Source organism: Salmo trutta, chromosome 33 (assembly GCF_901001165.1).
Source record: "Salmo trutta chromosome 33, fSalTru1.1, whole genome shotgun sequence".
Taxonomy (NCBI): domain Eukaryota; kingdom Metazoa; phylum Chordata; class Actinopteri; order Salmoniformes; family Salmonidae; genus Salmo; species Salmo trutta.
Genome location: NC_042989.1, coordinates 13,421,083 through 13,445,057, shown reverse-complemented (window position 1 = coordinate 13,445,057; position 23,975 = coordinate 13,421,083). Strand labels below are relative to the sequence as shown.

The 23,975-nt window shown below is 42.9% G+C and overlaps 1 protein-coding gene across 2 annotated transcripts in view; it reads right to left on the bottom strand.

Annotated features, from left to right (window-relative positions):
• LOC115172426 (uncharacterized protein C14orf132-like) overlaps positions 1-23,291 on the bottom strand; it is a 64,002-nt gene extending 40,711 nt beyond the window's left edge. The window contains exons 1-2 of one of the 2 annotated variants that reach the window (XM_029729858.1): positions 23,151-23,291; positions 22,970-23,023 (exon numbers count right to left, since the gene is read on the bottom strand). In XM_029729858.1, coding sequence (XP_029585718.1) covers positions 22,970-22,996 — 27 coding nt within the window. In that variant the 5' untranslated portion in view covers positions 22,997-23,023; positions 23,151-23,291. Of the gene's footprint in view, positions 1-22,969 lie in introns of both variants that reach the window. The other variant, XM_029729857.1, reaches the window with a different exon arrangement.
• Between the last annotated feature and the right edge of the window lie 684 nt (positions 23,292-23,975).

Below are 23,975 nucleotides of genomic sequence, written 5' to 3'. Positions count from 1 at the left end.
GTGTGTGTGCTGCGGGGTTGAAGCTACGAAACCCATAGGCTTGGCTCTCTCATCCCTTCCAGGCTTTTTGGAGGGAGGGTGGACAATGAGCCTGTCATAGTGGATTTAAGCAATGTCCCCACGCGCACGGGGAGCTTTCATGGCTGGGATAAGTTCTTTCCTCTTCTGGCACACAGCTTCAGGATAGTCCTTGTTGAGGAAGATATACATTCCTCTCAAGTTCTTGGCTCTTTCCAGAACAGCTACCTTGTCCTTGAACCCAGGGGCGCAACTTTGGTTTTAGAAGTGGAGTGGACATAATTATTATTATTTATTTTTTAATCCAGTCAGATAAACACTCCAAAACAGCCTACCCGACCGCTCGGAGGTGTCCGCATGGTCCTAAAGAACACCTTTGCCTCATTTTGTATTACATTCCAATGATAAACCTGGGGGGGACAAAAATGCAATTTCAGAATGTGGGGGGTACACGTCCCCCCGTCCCCAGTGAAAGTTATGCCCTTGCTTGAACCTCAGGGACTTGACCACTATCGGCTTGGGCCTGTCACCTGGGCCGGTGGTGGGTTTTCCAGTCCTGTAGGCGTGCTCCACCACAATATTCCTGTAGTCCATCTTCAGTTTCTCCAAGATCATTTTCCATCCACAAAGATGTTGTTCCGCCTTGATTGTCCCTTGAGATAATCTGATTTCTCCATCATTGTTATCATAAATTCACATACAGAACTGATGTCCTCTCTCAAATGACTTACATATTGCTGTTGTCTTGCCGTTCTCCTGTTTAAACTCATCGAGCTAAACCTGGGAGAACTGCAAACTGTTTTTCAGGTCCTGGACCTATCTGGTCAGGTCGTCCATTCTTTTATTAGCTGACTCCACCAGTATTTGGACAAAATACTTGAAGCTATTTACTTGTTGTTGTAACAACTGCTTGTAGAACTCTTTTTGTTTGTTTAAAAGATCATTCACGTGTGATAGACACCACTGTCCTCAACGGTACTCACGCCGGCTTTGGTTTTTGTCATGGTAAGAACAGTAGGTTACGCTGTTACTCCTCACAGTTCCAGACAGGGCAGGTCACAGGCAAGACTGAAAACAACAACAACAAAAAGCAGGGGTCTAGACAACCACAAGCCCGGGACAATCCGCAGTCCCAGCCACAACGGCTAACCGCGTTGCAGGCTGCGTTCAAGCCCTCAAGAAAACCCTGCTAGCTTGATAGGCAGCTAGCTAGCAGCTAGGCTAGCTCCTACGCAAAACAGCTCCTCAGACCCAGCCTTGGTCAGCAGGATCACTGGACAGATAGTAGCGGTCCCAGCAAGTGATACCAACCGCGTCACAGGATCCAAACTCAAATGGTAGCTAGCTTGTAAGTGACGACAGGAAGTGACGAGTGAGGGGAATGATATTCTAGTATATTGTTGAACAATGTATTGACAAATTTGCCAAATTAAAAAATGTATATTTCCAATATTCATGCTACTATTTTTCAATTTTCATATATTAATGTAAGAAAATGTGTTACATCTGCTCCTGCCACACCCTCTACTTCTCATCCTGAGTCTCCCTAACCTGCCGCCACTCTCCCAGTGCTCTCTCCCTCTTCCTCTGTGTGTGTGTGTGTGATTTTATGGGCGGAGACAGGTGTGCTGGAGCCAGAGCAGATCCCCACGAGCTGCAACCTGTTCCATAATCAAGACCTCTACAAATACTCAGCCCTGGCACTTCCATGCTGCCAGATCGTAACCTCTGCTCAGTCATTCTGTGGTTTTTAGCCATTTGTTCCTGCTTAGATCCTGTTTTCGTGATATGCCTGTTTTCCCTTGCCTGACGCTGTTTTCCTCTCCACTAGTTCTGCCTGACTTTGGCCCATGTCTCCAGTCCCACGTCTCATCAGTCCTGCTACTCTGTCCTGGACCCCTACTCCTTTGCGTCCTAGGATTCCTCTCCGGACCTGCTTACCCAGTCCCAACTCCCCTCGCTCCAGCCTCAGCCTCCTTCCGGGCTTCCTGCAACTCGCCCGAGCTTCCCCTGGCCTGTTCCCCATCTTCCCCCTGTGTTTCAATAAATACTTTGGTTACCTCATCCCAGTCTCCTCGTCTGCTCTTGGACCTGTTCCGTTCTGCGTGACAACATTGTTATTGGAAACAAAATACTACTCATACTGGTGAGCAAGCAGTAAAGCTTAATATTTCTGCTGTGATAGAGAAACTATCCCACGTGAAGGATCTTTTAAACAAACAAAAATAGTTCTACAAGCGGTTGTTACAGATGAAACATTATAGTCTTAAAGGAGGCCTGGGTAAGGCCAAAATGTCATAAATATACCAACTTTGATTTATATTTCTCAATTACGCTTTTAGATACCAATGTCACATACTGTACATGTCCACAATCCTTTCCTCCAAACTTGGATCATTCTATGGATTACATTTACTTAAAATACAAAAAAATCATGTTTTTTTACTGTATGTCCTGTTTTCGTGAGGAATCACTCTAGAGCGCCAGCTGTCTTCTTCTTCATTAAAATTACCCCGGCATCAGCTGCCACCTCCTCCACTCTCATAGAAGAGTGAGCTGCTATAGCCTATGAGGAGAGCTTCATGAAATAGTGAAATGAGAACACTGGGTGGCATGAGTTTTACTACCAGTCCGACCTGCAGTTTGCCTTCCAAAATAGAGACAGTGCAGAAGAATATGGGTTGAATCCTTCACCTTGCTCAACAGATTGATCGCCTTTGGCTAGGTTATCAGATTTGTTGTGCAAACCAAGAGGGGAAAGAGTTTAAGTGTTTGATTTCCCCCTTTTTAAGTATCTCTATATTTTGTGATAAGTCAGACTTTGATATCCACTATGATGTTTGCAAAAGGACTGCAACGATGTTCAAATTGAGTCAATTGAGCCATGCCAAAAGTCTTACACTGAAAGATAAGTTGCTATGCTGAGGTTTGCTGAACATGATCTTTCAAAGGATCACAGACTTCAAAGAAAGGTGCTTGTCTGCACAGAGTCAGGGAAAAGGACTGGAGGGAAAGTGATTTGATAGTGAAAAAGTACGGAGTACCCATTATTACTCCTTCAAATATGCCATTAAGCATAGACAGAAAAATGGCTCATAGCTTGAAATCCAGACGTTCTGCATGTGAAGACATCACGTTGCATTAACACGATTACGCAAAGGGATTGCATATTATATATGCAATAGAAAGACAGAATTAGCCTCCCGAGTGGTACAGCAGTCTAAGGCACTGCATCGTAGCGCTGAGGCGCCACTACAGCCTCAGGTTTGATCCCAGGCTGTTTCACAGCTGGCTGTGACCAGGCGACCCATGGGGCGGTGCACAGTTGGCCTAGCATCGTCCGGGTTAGGGGAGGGTTTGGCCAGCCGGGATTTCCTTGTCTCATTGTGCTCTAGAGACTCCTTGTGGCGGGCTGGGCCCCTGCAAGCTGACGCCGGTCATCAGTTAGACGGTGTTCCTCCGACATATTGGTGCGGCTGGCTTCCGGGTTAAGTGAGCAGTGTGTCAAGAAGCAGTGCGGCTTGGCAGGGTCATGTTTCGGAGGACGCATGGCTCTCGACCTTCGCCTCTCCCGAGTCCATAGGGGAGTTGCAGCAATGAGACAAGCTCGTAACTACCAATTGGATATCACAAAATTCGGGGGGAAAAGTACAAAAATAAAGAAAGACAGAGTTATATCATATCAAGAAGAGATAGACACCTGGTGTCTCTGTCTCTCTCCGGGTAATAGGAAAATTATCTGGTTCATGAACCGTTGAACTTCCATTTTCCTTATCACATATCACTGAGCGATTCAGTCCTCTTTCTCTGGTTTATCTTCTTCTGATGCTGTTTCCATTAGAGGGGTCCTTCACAGGTCACATATCTGTTGGATCATTTTACCAGTTCCCTTCTAGATGGTACAGAGGGGCGCAAGGTATCAACAACTCCCAAATGTGGTGTTTATATCTCTGAAAAGTATGCATTGTCCTATATTCATACAAGGCTAATAATGATAGTGAAAGTGGGAGAGAGGTGGTCATATAATTTCGCTGAGGGTATATATTGAGGTGATAGTCAGCCCTTCCTCTCTCCATTCTGCAAGCTGATGCAGATATGAATCAGATATGAATTTGCTGAGACTCAGTAATGGGAGCAGAGACTCCATAAGGTACTATGTGATGGACTTGAACAGGCACAGTCTCCATGCAGGCAGTACTTTAATGATAAATTCCCATAGCCAGTATGAACAGGGCAGGCAGCCTGGGAGATGAGATGTCAGTGGCAGAATATAGCAAAGCCTGGCTTTGGATGATGAGGAAAATCTTATATAGAATCTTATATATGTACTGCAGTAGGCCAGAGACAATGGATGACAAATCTCAGCCCAATGTATTTGTCAAGGCATGACATCTCAGCCATGATTGGCTACCATATCCAATGAGTCTGTGAAGAGCATTGTTAAAAAGACCTGCTCTTATTTAGCAGTTACAGTGCCTTCAGAAAGTATACACACCCCTTGACTTTCCACATTTTTTGTGTTACAAAGTGGGATTAAAATATATTTAATTGTCTTTTTTAAATTTGTATTTATTATCTACACAAAATAGTCTTTAATGTCAAAGTGGAAGACCAATTCTGACTATAAAATGACAATAAAACACTTGATTAGATAAGTATTCAGCCCACTGAGTCAATACATGTTAGAATCACCTTTGGCAGCGATTAAAGCTGTGTTTTTCTGCGTAAGTCTCTAAGAGCTTTCCACACCTGGATTGTGCAACATTTGCCCATTATAGTATTCAAAATTATTCAAGCTCTGTCAAATTGGTTGTTGATCATGACTAAACAACCCTTTTCAGGTATTGCCATAGATCTTCAAGCAGATTAAATCAAAACTGTTACTCGGCCACTCAGGAACATTCAATGTCTTCTTGGTAAGCAACTCCATGGTAGATTTGGCCTTGTGTTCTAGGTTACTGTCCTGCTGAAAGGTGAATTCATCTCCCAGTGTCTGGTGGAAAGCAGACTGAACCAGGTTTCCTCTAGGATGTTTACTCTTTAATATTGTGGAGTAACTACAATGTTGTTGATCCATCCTCAGGTTTTATCCTATCACAGTCATTAATCACAGCCATTGGCCTCATGGTGAAATCCCTGAGCGGCTTTCTTCCTCTCCGGCAACTGAGTTAGGAAGGAGGCCTGCATCTTTGTAGTGACTGGGTGTACTTATACATCATGCAAAGTGTAATTAATAACTTTACCATGCTCAAAGGGATATTGAATTCTGCTTTTTTATTTGATTAATCTACCAATAGGTGCCCTGAGCCATTGGAAAACCTCCCTGGTCTTTGTGGTTGGTCTTTGTGAAATTCACTGCTTAGCTGAGGGACCTTACAGATAATTGTATGTGTGGTGTACAGCGATGATGTAGTCATTCAAAAATCATGTTAAACACTTTTATTTTACACAGAGTGAGTCCATGCAATTTATTATGTGGCTTGTTAAACACATTTTTACTCATGAACTTATTTAGGCTTGCCATAACAAAGGGTTGAATACTTATTGAGTCAAGATATTTCAGCTTTTCATTTTTTATTAATTTGTAAAACTTTTGAAAAACATAATTCCACTTTTACATTATGGGGTATTTTGTGCATGCAAGTGACAGAAAAAAACTCTATTTAATCAATTTTAAATTCAGGCTGTAAGACAACAAAATTTGGAAAAAGCCAAGCGGTGTGAAAACTTTCTGAAGACACTGTACATCACCCATATTCTAATAGTTCTTCTTAAACACTCACTTCCGTGAGCTGTCAATGCAAAGGACTCCGTGTGATGTGTTTCAACCCTTATCTGAATAAACCTTTCTGAAGATATCTTGGACTTCTTGCCGAATAGACCTGTGGTGGCTGAACCCTCCCCACTGGCACCTATTAGCCGTTTTTCATGGTCCTTCCGGATCAGCCCTTAGCATTTTTCATGGTTCTTCGGTCGTCGGATACCATCAGCTACCACAGCCCAAGATGTCTCAGAGTCCAGGTATTGGTCACCACCCACATCAAAGTTCTCTCCCTGAACAAAGACGAGCAGACAAGCCTCAAGACACAGCATGCAACTTCCGCTCCACTGGTCGCGGTGACTAGTGGGCAGAAAATTGGTTGCATGCTATCAGGGAGAGGTCCTAGTTCCTCAGCCACAGCATAGTTCTCATCTCTGACCTGAGGCCAAGCAGGAGCTCAGCCAGCTGAACCTCCAGTGACACAGGCTCATACCAGCACCTCACGCAGGACCAGTGAGAAGATGCAGGAAAGGGAAGGCTCAGTATCTACGACGAGGAGTAAATGACCCCCATCTATCAGCAAAATCGAATCAACAATCTATCCTTCAACGTAATCAAGACAAAGGAGATGATTGTGGACTACAGGAAAAGGAGGACCGAGCCCACCCCCATTTTCATCGAAGGGGCTGTAATGTAGTGGAGCAGGTTGAGAGCTTCAAGTTCCTTGGTGTCCACATCAGCAACAAACTAGAATGGTCCAAACACACCAACACAGTCGTGAAGAAGGCACGACAAAGCCCATTCCCCTCAGGAACCTAAAAAGATTTGGCATGGGTCCTCAGACCCGCAAAAGGTTCTACAGCTGCAACATCGAGAGCATCCTGACTGGTTGCATCACTGCATGGCACGGCAACTGCTCAGCCTCTGACTGCAAGGCACTACAGAGGGTAGTTCATATGGCCCAGTACATCACTGGGGCTAAGCTGCCTGCCATCCAGGACCTCTACACCAGGCGGTGTCAGAGGAAGGCCCTAAAAACTGTCAAAGACTCCAGCCATCCCAGTCATATACCGCATGGCAAGCAGTACCCGGAGCGCCAAGTCTAGGACCAAAAGGCTTCTCAACAGTTTTTACCCCCAAGCCATAAGACTCCTGATCAGCTAATTAAATGGCTACCCGGACTATGCATTGTGTCCCGCCAATAGCCTGACTTACCGGTGTACCCGCACATTGACTCTGTACCGGTACCACCTGTATATAGCCTCGCTACTGTTATTTTTTACTTTTTAAAATGTATTTCTTTACTTGTCTATTGTTTACCTAATACCTATTTTTTACTTAAAAACTGCACTGTTGGTTAAGCGCTTGTAAGTAAGCATTTCACTGTAAAGTCTACACCTGTTGTATTCGGCGCACGTGACAAACTTAGATTTGAATCAAATCAAATCTAATTTTATTTGTCACAATGCGCCGAATACAACAGGTGTAGACTTTACAGTGAAATGCTTACTTACAAGCGAATTACAAGCCCTTAACCATCAATGTAATTTGAGAAATCGTGTTAAGAAAATATTTACTAAATAAACAAAAGTAAAAAGATTCAATAAAATCAAAAAGTAACATAATAAAATTACGTAACAATAACGAGACTATATACAGTCGGTACCGGTACCGAGTCGATGTGCAGGGGTACAGGTTAGTTGAGGTAATTTGTAAAGTGACTATGCATAGATAATAAACAGTAAATAGCAGCAGTGTAAAAACAGAAAGGGGACGGGTCAATGTAAATAGTCCGGGTTGCCATTTGATTAATTGTTCAGCAGTCTTATGGCCTGGGAGTAGAAGCTTTTAAGGAACCTTTTGGTCCTAGACTTAGCGCTCTGGTACTGCTTGCCATGTGGTAGCAGAGAAAACAGTCTATGACTTGGTGACTGGAGTCTGACAATTTTTGGGGCCTTCCTCTGACATGCCTAGTATATAGGAGATCAGGAGGCTTGGCCCCAGTGATGTACTGGGCCGTACATACTACCTTCTGTAGCGCCTTACGGTAAGATGTAGAGCAGTTGCCATACCAGGTGGTGATACAACCGGTCAGGATGCTCTCGATGGTGCAGCTGTAGAACCTTTTGAGGATCTGGGGACCCATACCTGAGGGGGAAAAGGTGTTGTCATGCCCTCTTGACAACTGTCTTGGTGTGTTTGAACCATGACAGTTCGTTGGTGATGTGGACACCAAGAAAATTGAAACTCTCAACCCGCTCCACTTTAGCTCGTCGATGTTAATGGGGGCCTGTTCAGCCCTCCTTTTCCTACAGTCCACGATCAGCTCCTTTGTCTTGCTTACATTAAGGGAGAGGTTGTTGTCCTGGCACCACACTGCCAGGTCTCTGACCTCCCTATAGGCTGTCTCATTGTTGTCAGTGATCAGGCCTACCAATGTTGTGTTGTCAGCAAACTTAATGAGTGTGTTGGGGTCGTGCATGGCCATACAGTCGTGGGTGAACATGGAGTACATGAGGGGACTAAGCACGCACCCCTGAGGGGCCCCAGTATTGAGGATCAGCGTGGCAGATGTGTTGTTGCCTACCCTTACCACCTGGGGTGGCCCATCGGGAAGTCCAAGATCCAGTTACAGAGGGAGGTGTTAAGTCTCAGGATCCTTAGCTTAGTGATGAGCTTTGTGGGCACTATGGTGTTGAACTCTGAAACAGGTAGGTATTACAGACTCGGTCAGGGAGAGGTTGAACATTTCAGTGAAGACACTTGCAAGTTGGTCCGCGCATGCTTTGAGTACACATCCTGGTAATCCGTCTGGTCCTGCTGCTTTGTGAATGTTGACCTGCTTAAAGGTCACACAGTCATCCGGAACAGCTGGGGCTCTCATGCACGCGTCAGTATTTCTTGACTGGAAGCAAGCATAAAAGGAATGTAGCGCGTCTGGTAGGCTTGCGTCACTGGCATTCCGCGGCTGGGGATCCCTTTGTAGTCCGTAATAGTTTTCAAGCCCTGCCACATCCAACAAGCGCCAGAGCCGGTGTAGTAGGAATCAATCTTAGTCCTGTATTGTCGCTTTGCCTGTTTGATGGTTCGCCTGAGGGCATGGCGGGATTTCTTACAGTGAGGGAAAAAAGTATTTGATCCCCTGCTGATTTTGTACGTTTGCCCACTGACAAAGAAATGATAAGTCTATAATTTTAATGGTAGGTTTATTTGAAATGTGAGAGACAGAATAACAACAAAAGAATCCAGAAAAACGCATGTCAAAAATGTTATAAAATGATTTGCATTTTAATGAGGAAAATAAGTATTTGACCCCCTCTCAATCAGAAAGATTTCTGGCTCCCAAGTGTCTTTTATACAGGTAACGAGCTGAGATTAGGAGCACACTCCTAAAGGGAGTGCTCCTAATCTCAGCTTGTTACCTGTATAAAAGACACCTGTCCACAGAAGCAATCAATCAATCAGATTCCAAACTCTCCACCATGGCCAAGACCAAAGAACTCTCCAAGGATGTCAGGGACAAGATTGTAGACCTACACAAGGCTGGAATGGGCTACAAGACCATCGCCAAGCAGCTTAGTGAGAAGGTGACAACAGTTGGTGCGATTATTCTCCCTCGGCCTGGGGTTCCATGCAAAATCTCACCTCGTGGAGTTGCAATGATCATGAGAACGGTGAGGAATCAGCCCAGAACTACACGGGAGGATCTTGCCAATGATCTCAAGGCAGCTGGGACCATAGTCACCAAGAAAACAATTGGTAACACACTCCGCCGTGAAGGACTGAAATCCTGCATCGCCCGCAAGGTCCCCCTGCTCAAGAAAGCACATATACATGCCCGTCTGAAGTTTGCCAATGAACATCTGAATGATTCAGAGGACAACTGGGTGAAAGTGTTGTGGTCAGATGAGACCAAAATGGAGCTCTTTGGCATCAACTCAACTTGCCGTGTTTGGAGGAATGCTGCCTATGACCCCAAGAACATCATCCCCACCGTGAAACATGGAGGTGGAAACATTATGCTTTGGGGGTGTTTATCTGCTAAGGGGACAGGACAACTTCACCGCATCAAAGGGACGATGGACGGGGCCATGTACCGTCAAGTCCTGGGTGAGAACCTCCTTCCCTCAGCCAGGGCATTGAAAATGGGTCATGGATGGGTATTCCAGCATGACAATGACCCAAAACACACGGCCAAGGCAACAAATGAGTGGCTCAAGAAGAAGCACATTAAGGTCCTGGAGTGGCCTAGCCAGTCTCCAGACCTTAATCCCATAGAAAATCTGTGGAGGGAGCTGAAGGTTCGAGTTGCCAAACATCAGCCTCGAAACCTTAATGACTTGGAGAAGAACTGCAAAGAGGAGTGGGACAAAATCCCTCTTGAGATGTATGCAAACCTGGTGGCCAACTACAAGAAACGTCTGACCTCTGTGATTGCCAACAAGGGTTTTGCCACCAAGTACTAAGTCATGTTTTGCAGAGGGGTCAAATACTTATTTCCCTCATTAAAATGCAAATAATTTTATAACATTTTTGACATGCGTTTTTCTGGATTTTTTTGTTGTTATTCTGTCTCTCACTGTTCAAATAAACCTACCATTAAAATGATAGACTGATAATTTCTTTGTCAGTGGGCAAACGTAAAAAATCAGCAGGGGATCAAATACTTTTTTCCCTCACTGTATTAGCGTCCGGATTAGTGTCCCGCTCCTTGAAAGCGGCAGCTCTAGCCTTTAGCTTGTAGTCCAAGGCCTCCGGATTGGGATATGTACGTACGGTCACTATGGGGACGATGTTGTAGATGCACTTATTGATGAAGCCGGGGACTGAGTTGGTATACTCCTCAATGCCATTTGATGAATCCCAGAACATATTCCAGTCTGTGCTAGGAAAACAGCCCTGTAGCTTAGCATCCGCGTCGTCTGACCACTTCTGTATTGAGCAAGTCACTGTTGCTTCCTGCATTGGGTTTTACTTGTAAGCAGGAATCAGGAGGATAGAATTATGGTCAGATTTGCCAAATGGAGGGTGAGGGAGAGCTTTGTATGCGTCTCTGTGTGGAGTAAAGGTGGTCTACAGTTTTTTTCCTCTGGTTGCACATGTGACATGCTGGTAGAAATGAGGTGAAATGGATTTAAGTTTGCCTGCATTAAAGTCCCCGGCCACTAGGAGCACTGCTTCTGGATGAGCATTTATTTTTTGCTTATGGCCTTATACAGCTCATTGAGTGCGGTCTTAGAGCCACCATCAGTTTGTTGTGGTAAATAGACGGCTACAAATAATAGAGATGAGAACTCTCTTGGTAGATAGTGTGGTCTACAGCTTATCATGAGGTATTCTAGCTCAGGCGAGCAATACCTCAAGATGTTTTAATATTAGACATTGCGCACCAGCAGTTATTGACAAATAGACACACAACCCCACACCTCGTCTTACCAGACGTAGCTGCTCTGTCCTGCTGATGCACAGAGAAACAAGCCAGTTCTATATTATCTGTGTCGTCGTTCAGCCACGTCTCAGTGAATCATAAGATATTACAATTTTTAATGTCTCATTGGTAGGATAGTCTTAATCGTAGATCGTCCAGTTTGTTTTCCAATGATTGCATGTTGGCCAATAATACGGACGGTAGTGGTGATTTACCTACTCATCTGTGAATTCTTACAACGCACCCCGCCCTCCTCCCCCTTTTTCTCAGTCTTTTCTTCCCGCTGATGACAGGGATTTCGGCCTTGTCTCTACAAAGCTGTATATCTTTCGTGTCAGACTAATTAAAGAAAAAATCTTTGTCCAGTTTGAGGTGAGTAATCACTGTTCTGATATCCAGAACCTCTTTTCGGTCATAAGAGATGATAGCAGCAACATTATATACAAAATGAGTTACAAACAATGCGAAAAAACAAACAAAATAGCACAGTTGGTTAGGAGCCCGTAAAACGGCAACCATCCCCTCCGGCGCCATGTCTAAGGATCAGACGCCCATCCAGTGGAGGCTGACCAGTCCTCACGTCCCCTTTCTCAGGCACCTTCTCGTTCACTGCCAGCTGCTGTGGCTCATAGTCAAGGTGTTGCTGCAGATTTACGCTCTGCTGCTCCACACTACTCTCATCAGCCTAAAGCTGCTCATCGGGGCCTCCGTCAGCATGACCCCTCAAGGATGCCATCAGCATCAGAGTTGCCATCAGCCCGGTCCCTGCTGTGGAGTCGCTCAGAGTGGTGCTACAACCGTCTCCAGGGCCAGAGAAGCTACCAGAGCTCACCCTTGGTGAGCACCCAATTACTGTGCTACAGCCGGCCCCAGCCATGCAGATCCAGCCTTCTCTGACCATGGAGCTCAAGATAGTATTGGGATCTACTACACCCGCTCCCGCCATGGAGCCTCAGCCTTCTTCAGGAACAGAGGGGCTATCAAAGCTCACCCTGAAGGAGTACCCCAACACTGTGCTCCAACCTTCTTCACCCGTGGAGTCACAACTGGTTGCCACTGTGGTTCCAGAGCCTTGCCCGGGGCCAAAGGAGCTATCAGAGCTCACCCTGGGGCAGCACCTTACCACTGTTCTCCAGATGACACCCACTGTGGAGTCCTTCATAGTGACCACAGAGCATTCTCCAGGGCCAGAGGAGCTGCCTGAGCTCAATCTAGGGGAGCACCCTAGCACTGCGTCCCAGCTGACCCAGAGCTTTCTGTCCCAATAGGCCTAACATCCCGATAGGCCCCAAGTCACTAGCTCTGTCAGGCCCCAAGTTACTAGCTCTGGGAACTCAGTCCGTTTCTAGGGATACAGCTCTCTCCTGCTGTCTTTGTGTCTTTTTCTCCCTCTTTTTCAGGTGTGCAGCTGTCTTCCGTCCTGAGATCAGCCCCAGTCTCGGAGACCTCGCGCCTATCGTCGCTGCGGGGTGGACCAGCTGAGGCCTGCGGCCTAGCTTCCTGATCAAGGGCTTCTTCTGGTCACTCTGCTGCAGCCTGGTCTACTGAACCGAGACCCTCACCTGGTCCCTGCTTCATGGGTCTAGCCACCAAAGTATCCAGTCCTGAGACTGCCCTGATGTCTCCAGTCTCAGTGTCCTCAGATGACACCGTGCCGGGGGTAAAGATGACTCCTGCTCCACCTCTGGGGACCTTACCTGCCCTCAATGCTGAGGTCCTCCAGTTGCCTGTTTGTGGGCAGAGGGGGTGGACACCACCAAATCCACCACTGCATCCAGTTGGCTCCCCTCTTCCAGAACTGCTGCACAACCTGCAATGGTCTCCGATCGTCACTCACCCTGGTTTGGTGACACACACCTTCCTAACGGGGTGGTGTGCTGCACCAAAGAACAAATCCTGTTTGGCCAGACATCTATGCCCTACGTATCTGACGGGGTGTCCAGACACTCACAAGGACTGGACTTTTCCTTTTCTGGCTCCTTCACATCTCTGCCTCCCTGTCCTGGCGTATGAAATAGACTAGAGGCCTTATGTCATCCTCTTATGCCAGCCTTTTGTTTAGGGTTCACATTTACCCAGTATATGTAGGGGTGACTCCCTCATAAAGCTGGTTGAGAGAATGCCAAGAGTGTGCAAAGCTGTCATCAAGACAAAGGGTGGCTACTTGAAGAATCTCAAATATATTTTGATTTGTTTAACAATTTTTTGGTTACTACATGATTCCATTTGTGTTATTTCATAGTTATGATGTCTTCACTATTATTCCACAATGTAGAATAAAGTTAAAATAAAGAAAAACTTTAATGAGTAGGTGTTCTAAAACTTTTGACCAATAGTGTAGGCTGTAACACAACAAAATGTGGAATAAGTCAAGGAGTATGAATACTTTCTGAAGGCACTGTAGATCAAAACACTTGGGTGAACTGTTGGAATCATAGAAATATAATGATTTATATTAAAAAGCAAAGTGAAAAGCAGCATTCTTTTTTTTGGAACAATCTGTTGATTGCATTTGACCTAACAGAACAACATGCAAAAATAGTGAATCTAACAGTGAGGAAGAGAAACTGAAAATGGAGAGGGGTGGGGGGTTGGTCTGTGTGGGAAGCAGCTGAGGTGAAGAAAATAAAATGGAGTAAATGTAGCCAGATGGTAGAAGCACATGGCTGTATTAATTTATTTCCACTAGATGGCACTGTCCCTTTAAGAGAACAGTAAATAATGTGTGCAAAGTGTTATGGGATTGACCAGCACCATGTGTAAGAGTTAGTGTGAGAGCAAGCAATTACATTGGAGAGCTGTTGTAATCCATTGTGGGTCCAACATTACTTTAGATGTGTAAATAATAGGGTTCTGCAGTATCCAGATTTCCATACCCTCATACCGTGCCTGTGCCATCCCAGGATATACACTATTACTGGTAGTGTACACAAGGGACGCAATTATTTTTTTCAAAAGTCAAAAAAGACCCCAAAAAGCCAGAATACTAACAAAATGATAACAAATATTAAGGAATCCCCATAGCGGATTCTAGGTAAATGCTAACGAGCTCATGCGGACATTTACTACTAAAACAGACAACCTAGCTCATAAAGTTAAGCAAGTGAAAACGCAGTTCGCAGCACGAACAAAACAAATATTAGACAGCATATAATCCAGGAGGGATTTGTCTCTGCTGCTGTTATGAATAAGCCACGATCTTGCAAGATAAAGTTAGCCACTTAGCTAACATTAGCAAGTTAGCAAAACCAAGCTGGAGAAAATTTATTTGGCACATCTTAGATAGTTATCTTAACAGTTATAAAATACATAGCTGGGAAATATTAGTAGGGAACTGTAACTTAATCACCTCACTTAAATTGCACTGCAGGAGTGACTCACCTCACGAAGCCCCCATTTTGCTCGATGTGCTTCTTTGTAAACAAACACACGTGACGGGCTCAAAGAGCTGTTTTAGAAAACTAGTACCGGTAAACTTCATAATGAAAAATAATCTGACAGGCAAAATGATGAACGCGATCTACTTTATCTATTACCTGCACAAGTTGAGTGCTGGTATTTATTTAAAAGTACTAATATTAAAATGTATATATTTTTTTACAAACAGTAGTGACGGTATTAGAAAATCATACTGATTGTATTTCGAAATTCCCCGGGATACGGTATAAATAGTATACCGCCCAACCCTAGTAAATAATACGTTTTTTATCTTCCACTCGTACCGAAATATATCATATTTTGCATCATCTACAAAGTATAAGAGTTTGTTATGTAATATTTATGCCAGATGCTCATGTTAGACATTATATTTTCAGATTGTCACATAAAGTGTTAGCTTCTTGCCAGCTGAATGCTAGTGCTCTCAGAACCACATTGTGGAGTTGGTAAGATTATTTGAAGTGTGAGTAATTTTCAGAATGGCATTCTGTTTCATGTAAAGCTTCAGGGTTTTGTATTTTGTTTCATTTTTTAATTGTAATTTATATTGTGATATGTTGTTTACCCCAGTGCTCTATGGGTTAGATGAGGATCTATTGTTCCATGTGGGGTTAGGGTATCACGTGGACAGTGTGTTTGTAAGTATTCATATTGTTCTATGACAAAATGTATTTGTATTTTTCTCGCAAGATATCATTTTGATAATGGACATCTTGTACTCAGACATTTGAACTGTTAGAAAGTCTATTCTAACTGTGAACATTGTGGTCTGTAATTTCTTCTGTTTTTTTTAATAGAAAGCAGAGCCACTACCGTTTATGCATTTTACTTTGTACTTATTGTACTCAGATTGTTTTTATGCACTTTACTAAACAGAGTTACTTCACTTGATTATGATTTAGACTGAACTTTACATTATGGTGACTTCACCTTGTGGTGATTTCCCTCATACATTTTCCTATTTTAAATTTCAACTTCGACAGAATAAATAACCCCAAATAAGTTTTTGTCCTGTGCTGGGTTTACGTTCGTAAGGCTACATAAACTCTAAAAAACGACGTTACACGCACGGCTGAGTGGTGTTATAAAATATTGCATGTGATATGAACCTCTTGCAATATGGATATTGCAAATGTAAATATTGTGATTTTGATTAATTGTGCAGCCCTAGTTGACCCAAAGCTGGGGGATAAGGACAATGTCTCTACCCAGTTTGTCAGCACAGACGAGCATGAGGGGACGCCCAAAGGGCTGAATAGTGCTCCCTGGATTGATGAGAGTCTATAGAGCTCTGGATAGATGGAGTCATAGGGTTCTGGATTGATGAGAGTCTGTAGAGCTCTGGATAGATGGAGTCATAGGGTTCTGGATTGATGAGAGTCTGTAGAGCTCTGGATAGATGGAGTCATAGGGTTCTGGATTGATGAGAGTCTGTAGAGCTCTGGATAGATGGAGTCATAGGGTTCTGGATTGATGGAGTCTGTATCGCTCTGCGTGTTACATCTGTCACTGGGACCTTGGCTTCGGCTGACTTTACAGGACCGGCATAGTCTAGAGCACTTACATCCCGACATGGAACCACACATAATACATTAGCCCTGCATCACTGAGTGATCGAAGGGAGGTCACAACTCAGTTTACACTAAATCAACGATGAGTAAATACTGTCCCTTTGGCTTAAGTTCTGTAGGTTATGGTATTTATAATTTCATAATTGTGTCTATTCTACACAGAATACATTATTATTGCTCTCAACTTAGCATTCAAGAGCCGTGGGGTTATGATTGTCGCCTATTAATCCATGTTCTGTAATGCTTGGGGGCGACTCTACTTTTGACCTAATGAAGTATGCCTTTTTCATTTGTAATTCAAATAGTTTATCAAAAAAACAAAAAGGATGCATTGTTTGAGCACTTCTATCGAAGGCTATTTTACAATGAAAGTGGCAACTTTCAGTTACCTAACCTCACTGAACTTGAGCACTGACAAATACAGTACAGAAGAAAAAAAAACGTTGATTTACTGTATGCCTGAGACCTTTAGGCTGAGGAAGTCTTGTTGGGTAGTCAGCATCAAAACTGATCTCCCTGCAATGCATAATGCAAAACACCTGTTACACGGACAATTAACATAAATTCTTTGCTTGAAGCTTTACTGAATAATTCTTCCTATATATTATGTACAATGTTATCTCTGTTCAAGGGTCCCATGCTTAGTCTATTCTCTCTACATACTCTCTGTGGTAGACTACACCACATAAGTAAGTATTACAGTAATTTAACAGTATCTCTGTGGCCTACACAACCCTCTCCCCAGCCACCATCAGCCACTATCTACTGCTGGACAAAATCCACAGCCAACCATGTAGTCTGCATTAGAAAATCTCAGCTTCTCTGGAACTTCTATTCTCTGTAGGAAAGAGACTTATGACGACATCAGTCATCTTTTGGAGACAAAGTGAGGGTAGAAGGTCCATTGGTTTTCAGGCAGTGCTGGTACACTGAGATGGATGAACAAAAAAACACCCATGTTTTCTCATCGCAAAGTCAATCTTCAAGACTCCAAGGACTGCTGCTTGCATTTGTTATGGCACACTATTACAGCACCACTCAGAGCTCTGGAATTAGTTTCACCTCCATTAAAGAGGAGCTTCACACATTTTAACATATATACTTATTTTTCACACTTTCTGTGATTATAGTTGATCACCAAAACCGTTGTATTTATTATATATATATACAGTCGTATGAAAAAGTTTGGGCACCCCTCTGAGGCTGCATAATAATTTACTCTGTCGTCACAGAAAATGATCACAGTGGCATGCCATTCATTTTCTAATAAAAGCTGAGTTCTGGGGTATTGTCCAGACAAAGATTTTTAGTGTAGCAATATTAAGTTGTATGAAATTAAATCAGATGTGAAAAATAGGCTATGCAAAAATTTGGGCACCCTTGTCATTCTGTTGATTTGAATACCTGTAACTACTTAGCACTGATTAATTGGAACACACAATTGGTTTGGTGAGCTCATTAAGCCTTGAACTTCATAGACAAGTTCATCCAATCATGAGAAAAGGTATTTAAGGTGGCCAATTGCAAGTTGTTGTTCTCTTTGACTCTCCTCTGAAGAGTGGCAACATGGGGGCCTCAAAACAACTCTCAAATGACCTGAAAACAAAGATTGTTCAACATTATGGTTTAGAGGAAGGCTACAAAAAGCTATCGCAGAGATGTAAGCTATCAGTGTCCACTGTGAGGAACATAGTGAGGAAATGGAAGGCCACAGGCACAGTTCTTGTTAAGGCCAGAAGTGGCAGGCCAAGTAAAATATTGGACAGGCAAAGGCGAAGGATGGTGAGAACGGTCAAAAACAGCCCACAGACCACCTCCAAAGACCTACAACCTCATCTTGCTGCAGATGGTGTCACTGTGCATCGTTCAACAATTCAGCGCACTTTGCACAAGGAGAAGCTGTATGGGAGAGTGATGCGGAAGAAGCCTTTTCTGCACACAAGCCATAAACAGAGTCGCTTGAGGTATGCAAACGCACATTTGGACAAGCCAGCTTCATTTTGGAATAAGGTGCTGTGGACTGATGAAACAAAGATTGAGTTATTTGGTCATAACAAGGGACGTTATGCATGGCGGCAAAAGAACACAGCGTTCCAAGAAAAACACTTGCTACCCACAGTAAAATTTGGTGGGGGTTCCATCATGCTGTGGGGCTGTGTGGCTAGCTAGTTAGCAGGGTGCGCGCTAATAGCGTTTCAATTGGTGACGTCACTTGCTCTGAGACCTTGAAGTAGTTGTTCCCCTTGCTCTGCAAGAGCCGCGGCTTTTGTAAAGCGATGGGTAACGATGCTTCGAGGGTGGCTGTTGTCAATATGTGCAGAGGGTCCCTGGTTCGAGCCCAGGTAGGGGCGAGGAAAGGGATGGAAGCTATACTGTTACATTGGTGCCGTGACCCGGATCACTGGTTGCTGTGGAAAAGGAGGAGGTCAAAAGGGGGGTGAGTGTAACCGATGTGAAATGTTTAGCGGGGTGCGCGCTAATAGCGTTTCAATCGGTGATGTCACTCGCTCTGAGACCTTGAATTAGTTGTTCCCCTTGCTCTGCAAGTGCCGTGGCTTTTGTGGAGTGATGGGTAATGATGCTTCAAGGGTGGCTGTTGTCTATGTGTGCAGAGGGTCCCTGGTTCGAGCCCAGGTAGGGGCGAGGAGAGGGACAGAAGCAATGATGTTACATTCGAGCCCAGGTAGGGGCGAAGAGAGGGACAGAAGCAATGATGTTACATTCGAGCCCAGGTAGGGGCGAGGAGAGGGGCAAATGTAACACCATTGAATGTAACATCATTGCTTCTGTCCCTCTCCTCGCCCCTACCTGGGCTCGAACCAGGGAACCTCTGCAAACATCAACAACAGCCACCCTCGAATCATCGTTACCCATCGCTCCACAAAAGCCGCGGCCCTCGCAGAGCAAGGGGAACATCTACTTCAAGGTCTCAGAGCGAGTGATGTCACCAATTAAAACGCTATTAGCGCGCACCCCGCTAACTAGCTAGCCATTTCACATTGGTTACATATATATTTATTTTGTATTTTATTTATTTTTTTGTATTTTTGGGGGGGGGGTTCATTACAGAGAAAATTGGTTGACACATTTTGCTGAGGCATCACTTCCCATTGACATACATACATTATAAAAATGTGTCTAAAGCACAGGAGGTTGGTGGCACCTTAATTTGGGATGATGGCCTTGTGCTAATGGCTGGAGCGGAATCAGTGGAATAGTGTCAAATACATCAAACATGTAGTTTGATGCCATTCCATTAGCTCCGTTCCAGCCATTATTATGAGCTGTCCTCCCCTCAGCAGCCTCCAGTGGTCTAAAGCATGTTAGAAAACGCTCCAAAATACTCCAAACCAGCTCATATTTAATCAGAATCCCATTCTGAATGATGTCTCTGCAAACATTTTTTTTTATTCCATTTTCACCATAAATTCACAACTGCATTTTGCTGTTGTTGTCGTAAACACCATCATTCTCATGAATTGTGAAAATTTGAATAATCTTTCAGAATCAGAGTACTACTGTATGCAGCTTTAACTAACTCACATGTTATGCATACAGTATTACAATGCCTGTGCTGTTCCATTGAACAGTGTCAATACCAGTTTAATTAAGTAAATCCGATCCATCAACTGAATGGCCCTTAACCTGTTAAACTCTGAGTGGTTGCTTTAGAAATCGAACTAAAATCTTACTGCTGGCAATGTCATAAGAATCTCCCTGATTGCTAAAGTCCTTTTAAGATGTCAGGCTTGAAAATCCATTCAGCCATTTTGGCACAGTGACTCACTACCCAAACTAGAGGCAACTGGTTTCAAGTGGCCACGAGACATCATGTGATCTCCTACTGCTATCTAGTAGACAAAAAAAATGCACAAACTCTGCACTTTTAAAAATGGCTGTGTTCTTATGGGAATTTGTGCATGGTTAGGAGCGCCACCATTAGGGAAAAGATCTGACTTTTTTTATCCTTTAGACATTCAAATATCTTATTTAATTGGGGAATTAAAATGAAATACACCTAGCTATGTCTAATTGACTAATGAGTCATAATGATACTTTGAGACGATGACAATTATACAATTATAGCTTATATTACTTAACAGATGTTTGGGCCTATCAGAGTAATTTTGTTCCATTCACCGGTGTCCTTGGATTTTCTTTACCACTATTGTACCTAAGTTCTATCCCACTTGGAGGATTTGTTTTTATATCTAAGACAAATGTCGCTCCACCTGAGCAGATGAATGAAAACCGCCCTAATTAAATCTGAAAACGAACAAGTGTGACGGAGACCAATCTGAGCCTGTCCCACACCATTTTAGTAGTTTAGTACACTTCGAATGAAGCACTTTGAATGGGTTCATATAAGATCATTAGGCTACAAAAACATTTCTATTGCCTGACCCCGCAACAAAATGTTGGTGCAACCAAATCATAGGCTTGTGCCACCAGCTGAAAACATTAGGAAAAAGTTAGTATGGAGCCTGTGTATACTGTCTCACATAGAATATGTACATTACAGGGTCTGTATGCTTTACAGTCACGAAATAGTCATGTTACTAAATTAAATATGCCAAGGTGTTAGAAGTGAAAGTAATCCAAAAGTAATTGAAATTACATCTTAATTTTTCATGTAACTAAAGCAGCAATGGACTACATTTTTCAGGTAATACACCCAACCCTCCCCACATGTCAGTAGCAACATACAGGTAACTGCCAAAATAAAGGAAACACTGACATAAAGTTTCTTAAATAGGGTGTTAGGCCAACACGAGCCAGAACAGACTAAATACACCATAGATTATACAAGTGTCTGGAACTCTATTGGAGGGATCTGACAGCATTCTTCCATGAGAAATTATATAATTTGGTGTTTTGTTGATGGTGGTGAAAAACATGGTCTCAGGCACCGCTCAATAATCTCCCGTAAATGTTAAATTAGGTTGAGATCTAGTGACTGAGAAAGCTATGGCATATGGTTTACATCGTTTTCATGATCATCAAACCATTCAGTGACCACTCATGCCCTGTGGATGGGGGCATTGTCATCCTATGGGGGCAAAGCCATCCCACCTAGTACATTTGGTTCCTTGGAAGTTGTGGGAAAATTTGTTTTTGGTTTCACTTTTTATGTGGGAAGAAAGCTATACATTTCCTGACTGGTAAAACTGAATGTTTTTTTAAACATTCTGAGAACAGAAGTGAACATTTTGCCTGTTCTGGGAACATTTATTTTTAGTTTTCAGGGAGGTTCTGAGAACATTTAACTGTTTCCTTTAAAGTTTTCCTGGGAGGTGTTATTAACACTGAGGATGAAAATTATAGGTTATTTAGAGTTTTTTTTAAACTTCCTTAAAATGTTCACTGAATGTTTTAATAACACTTTTCATAAACACTGCTAACTTATTTTGGGTTGACTTTTTATAAAACTCCAAGCACAGATAGGACACATGGAAATTAATTTCCTTAGGCATGAATCATGCAAATATATATATATATATATAGATATATATTGTGACATGGTATCAGTGATATTCAAACCTATAATCTTCTGTTCTTTATCCACGGAATTAGTCCACTGTGCCAACAGGATGGAGCTAGCATGCCATGTTTTTTTTTACACATACAAAGCTGTTAGTGGGCACATCCAACACACCTGAACACACTTAACAAGATAGAGGATAAAGTTTTGTTGACGCTGAACGTATATTTTCAAATTACATTCTTAGAACGTTCTCTGAACGTTACTAAAGTGTTTGTGGTTTTTAATGGAGTTTTCTTAACATTCTCTGAACAATTTGAGAACATGACTTTAAATAGAACCATGAAGGAAATGTTAAGCTGAAGTACTGACATTCCCACAGAAGAACATTGTTTCTTAACATTCTTTGAACTATTCCCAATGTCAAACCAGTAGAAGATTTCTAGAACATTACCAAAATTGAAATGTAACCATGTTTGACATTTTTGAAAACGTTCTGTTAATGTAATGAAATGCCAAGAAAATGATGTTTTGTCAAGTTCTTTAAATGTGCTGAGAATGTTCCAAAGCCAAACAACTATCCTACAACATTCCCAAAAAGTTTGGGGAAGGTTGTATGCAAAATTACCATAGGACAATCACGCTCTGACCAAGCTCTAGGAAACACATGGTTCTCAGAACGTTATGTGCTAGCTGGGATGGTAGCCAAAATAATGGCACGCCCAGCATTTTATACATGACCCTAAACATGATGGAATGTTAGTTGCTTAATTAACTCAGGAACAACACCTGTGTGGAAGCATTTGCTTTCAATATACTTTGTATCCCTCATTGACTAAAGTTTTTCCATCATTTTGTCATTTACCTGTAGTTGACAACATGCAAATACAGGTAGGCAGCCTACCCTTGTAATGGTCAATTTAACATGCGGTAAACTGAAACCGGCACAAACAAGGATTTTCAACATGTATGCTAATAGGGGAATATCTGTCAGAAGAACTAGCGTAATGTCCAAAAACCTTTGTATTTTAGAGATACTGTATAGCTTGCTCAAAAAGAGTGACATATCTATCTTACCCTAACAGCTCTACAGATAAATAAAATAATCATTTGCAGAAAATCAATGCGTTAATGTCTACAGTGTGCAACACTAAAAACAACAATGCCACGCCCTCACATTTTAGAAAAGAAAGTTAAGCCAGGGTTCGCTTTGTAACCACTTGTTTGCAAAATAAACCACTTACTAACATAAACACAGCGCGTATTCTTACCTGTGCAGCCATAAATGAGAGATCCATACTGTTGCTCTAGTCAAGACAACCAACCTACGCACCCCAAAAGAAAAAAAATGTAGTTTATTTTATTCCCCAAAATAGCATTCGTCTACTTGTGACGAGCAGTCTTCAGGTTCAGTCTAATTTAATGTGAAATACATGTCGAGCAATTACATACAAACGGCAATTTTGTAACGAGAGGTTGAGTAGTCTTCAGGTCCACATCTGCACGAGCAAAGAGCGGGAGAATGCGATGTGAGCGTGGGAGACGAGAGAAGAAGCGGGCACGGTGAATGATGCTCTGTGTACTGTGTTCTCGAAGTCACATTATGGATGGAGGCGGGTGAACAACAACCTCTCTATCCCTCTCTTTCTCTATTAGACTCCTACTTTTACGCAACTAGAATCGAGTAGCCTACTTCTTGCTTGAAAAATAATGTTAAACTTTCAATCGTGTCGGAATAGCCTAATTGTCAAATGTATGTGCACCATGTGGGTCCGGGCTGATGTTTTACAGTGACAGACTAGGCTACCAAAGATAAGGACAGGTAATCAAGGAGTATGACTTGAATTTTATTTTTCAATATTCCCATGCTGTTCATATTACATTGATACAGAGAAGACCTAGCCTATACTCTCTGCCTACATGCTTGAGTCAAATGTAGACCATACAAACTTGGACAGTAGTTACTGTCACATTGATATTCATAACAGCCTCCCCTGTGTCTCCAAACTGTGGAGGCTCCAGAGAGGAGGAAGGGGAGGACCATCCTCCTCAGTTAATTTAATAAAAAGTGAAACATTAAAAAATTTATCATTTTTAGATTAAACAATACTAAATATATTCACAACACCAAATCATTTATTAAAACAGTTTTGCAATTGCAATTGCAAACCGTAACCCGAACGGCGCTGGGCCATTGTGCGCCGCCCTATGGCTACAATGACTTCTATACAAAACCTAGGAGGCTCATGATTTTCGCCCCCTTCCATAGACGTACAC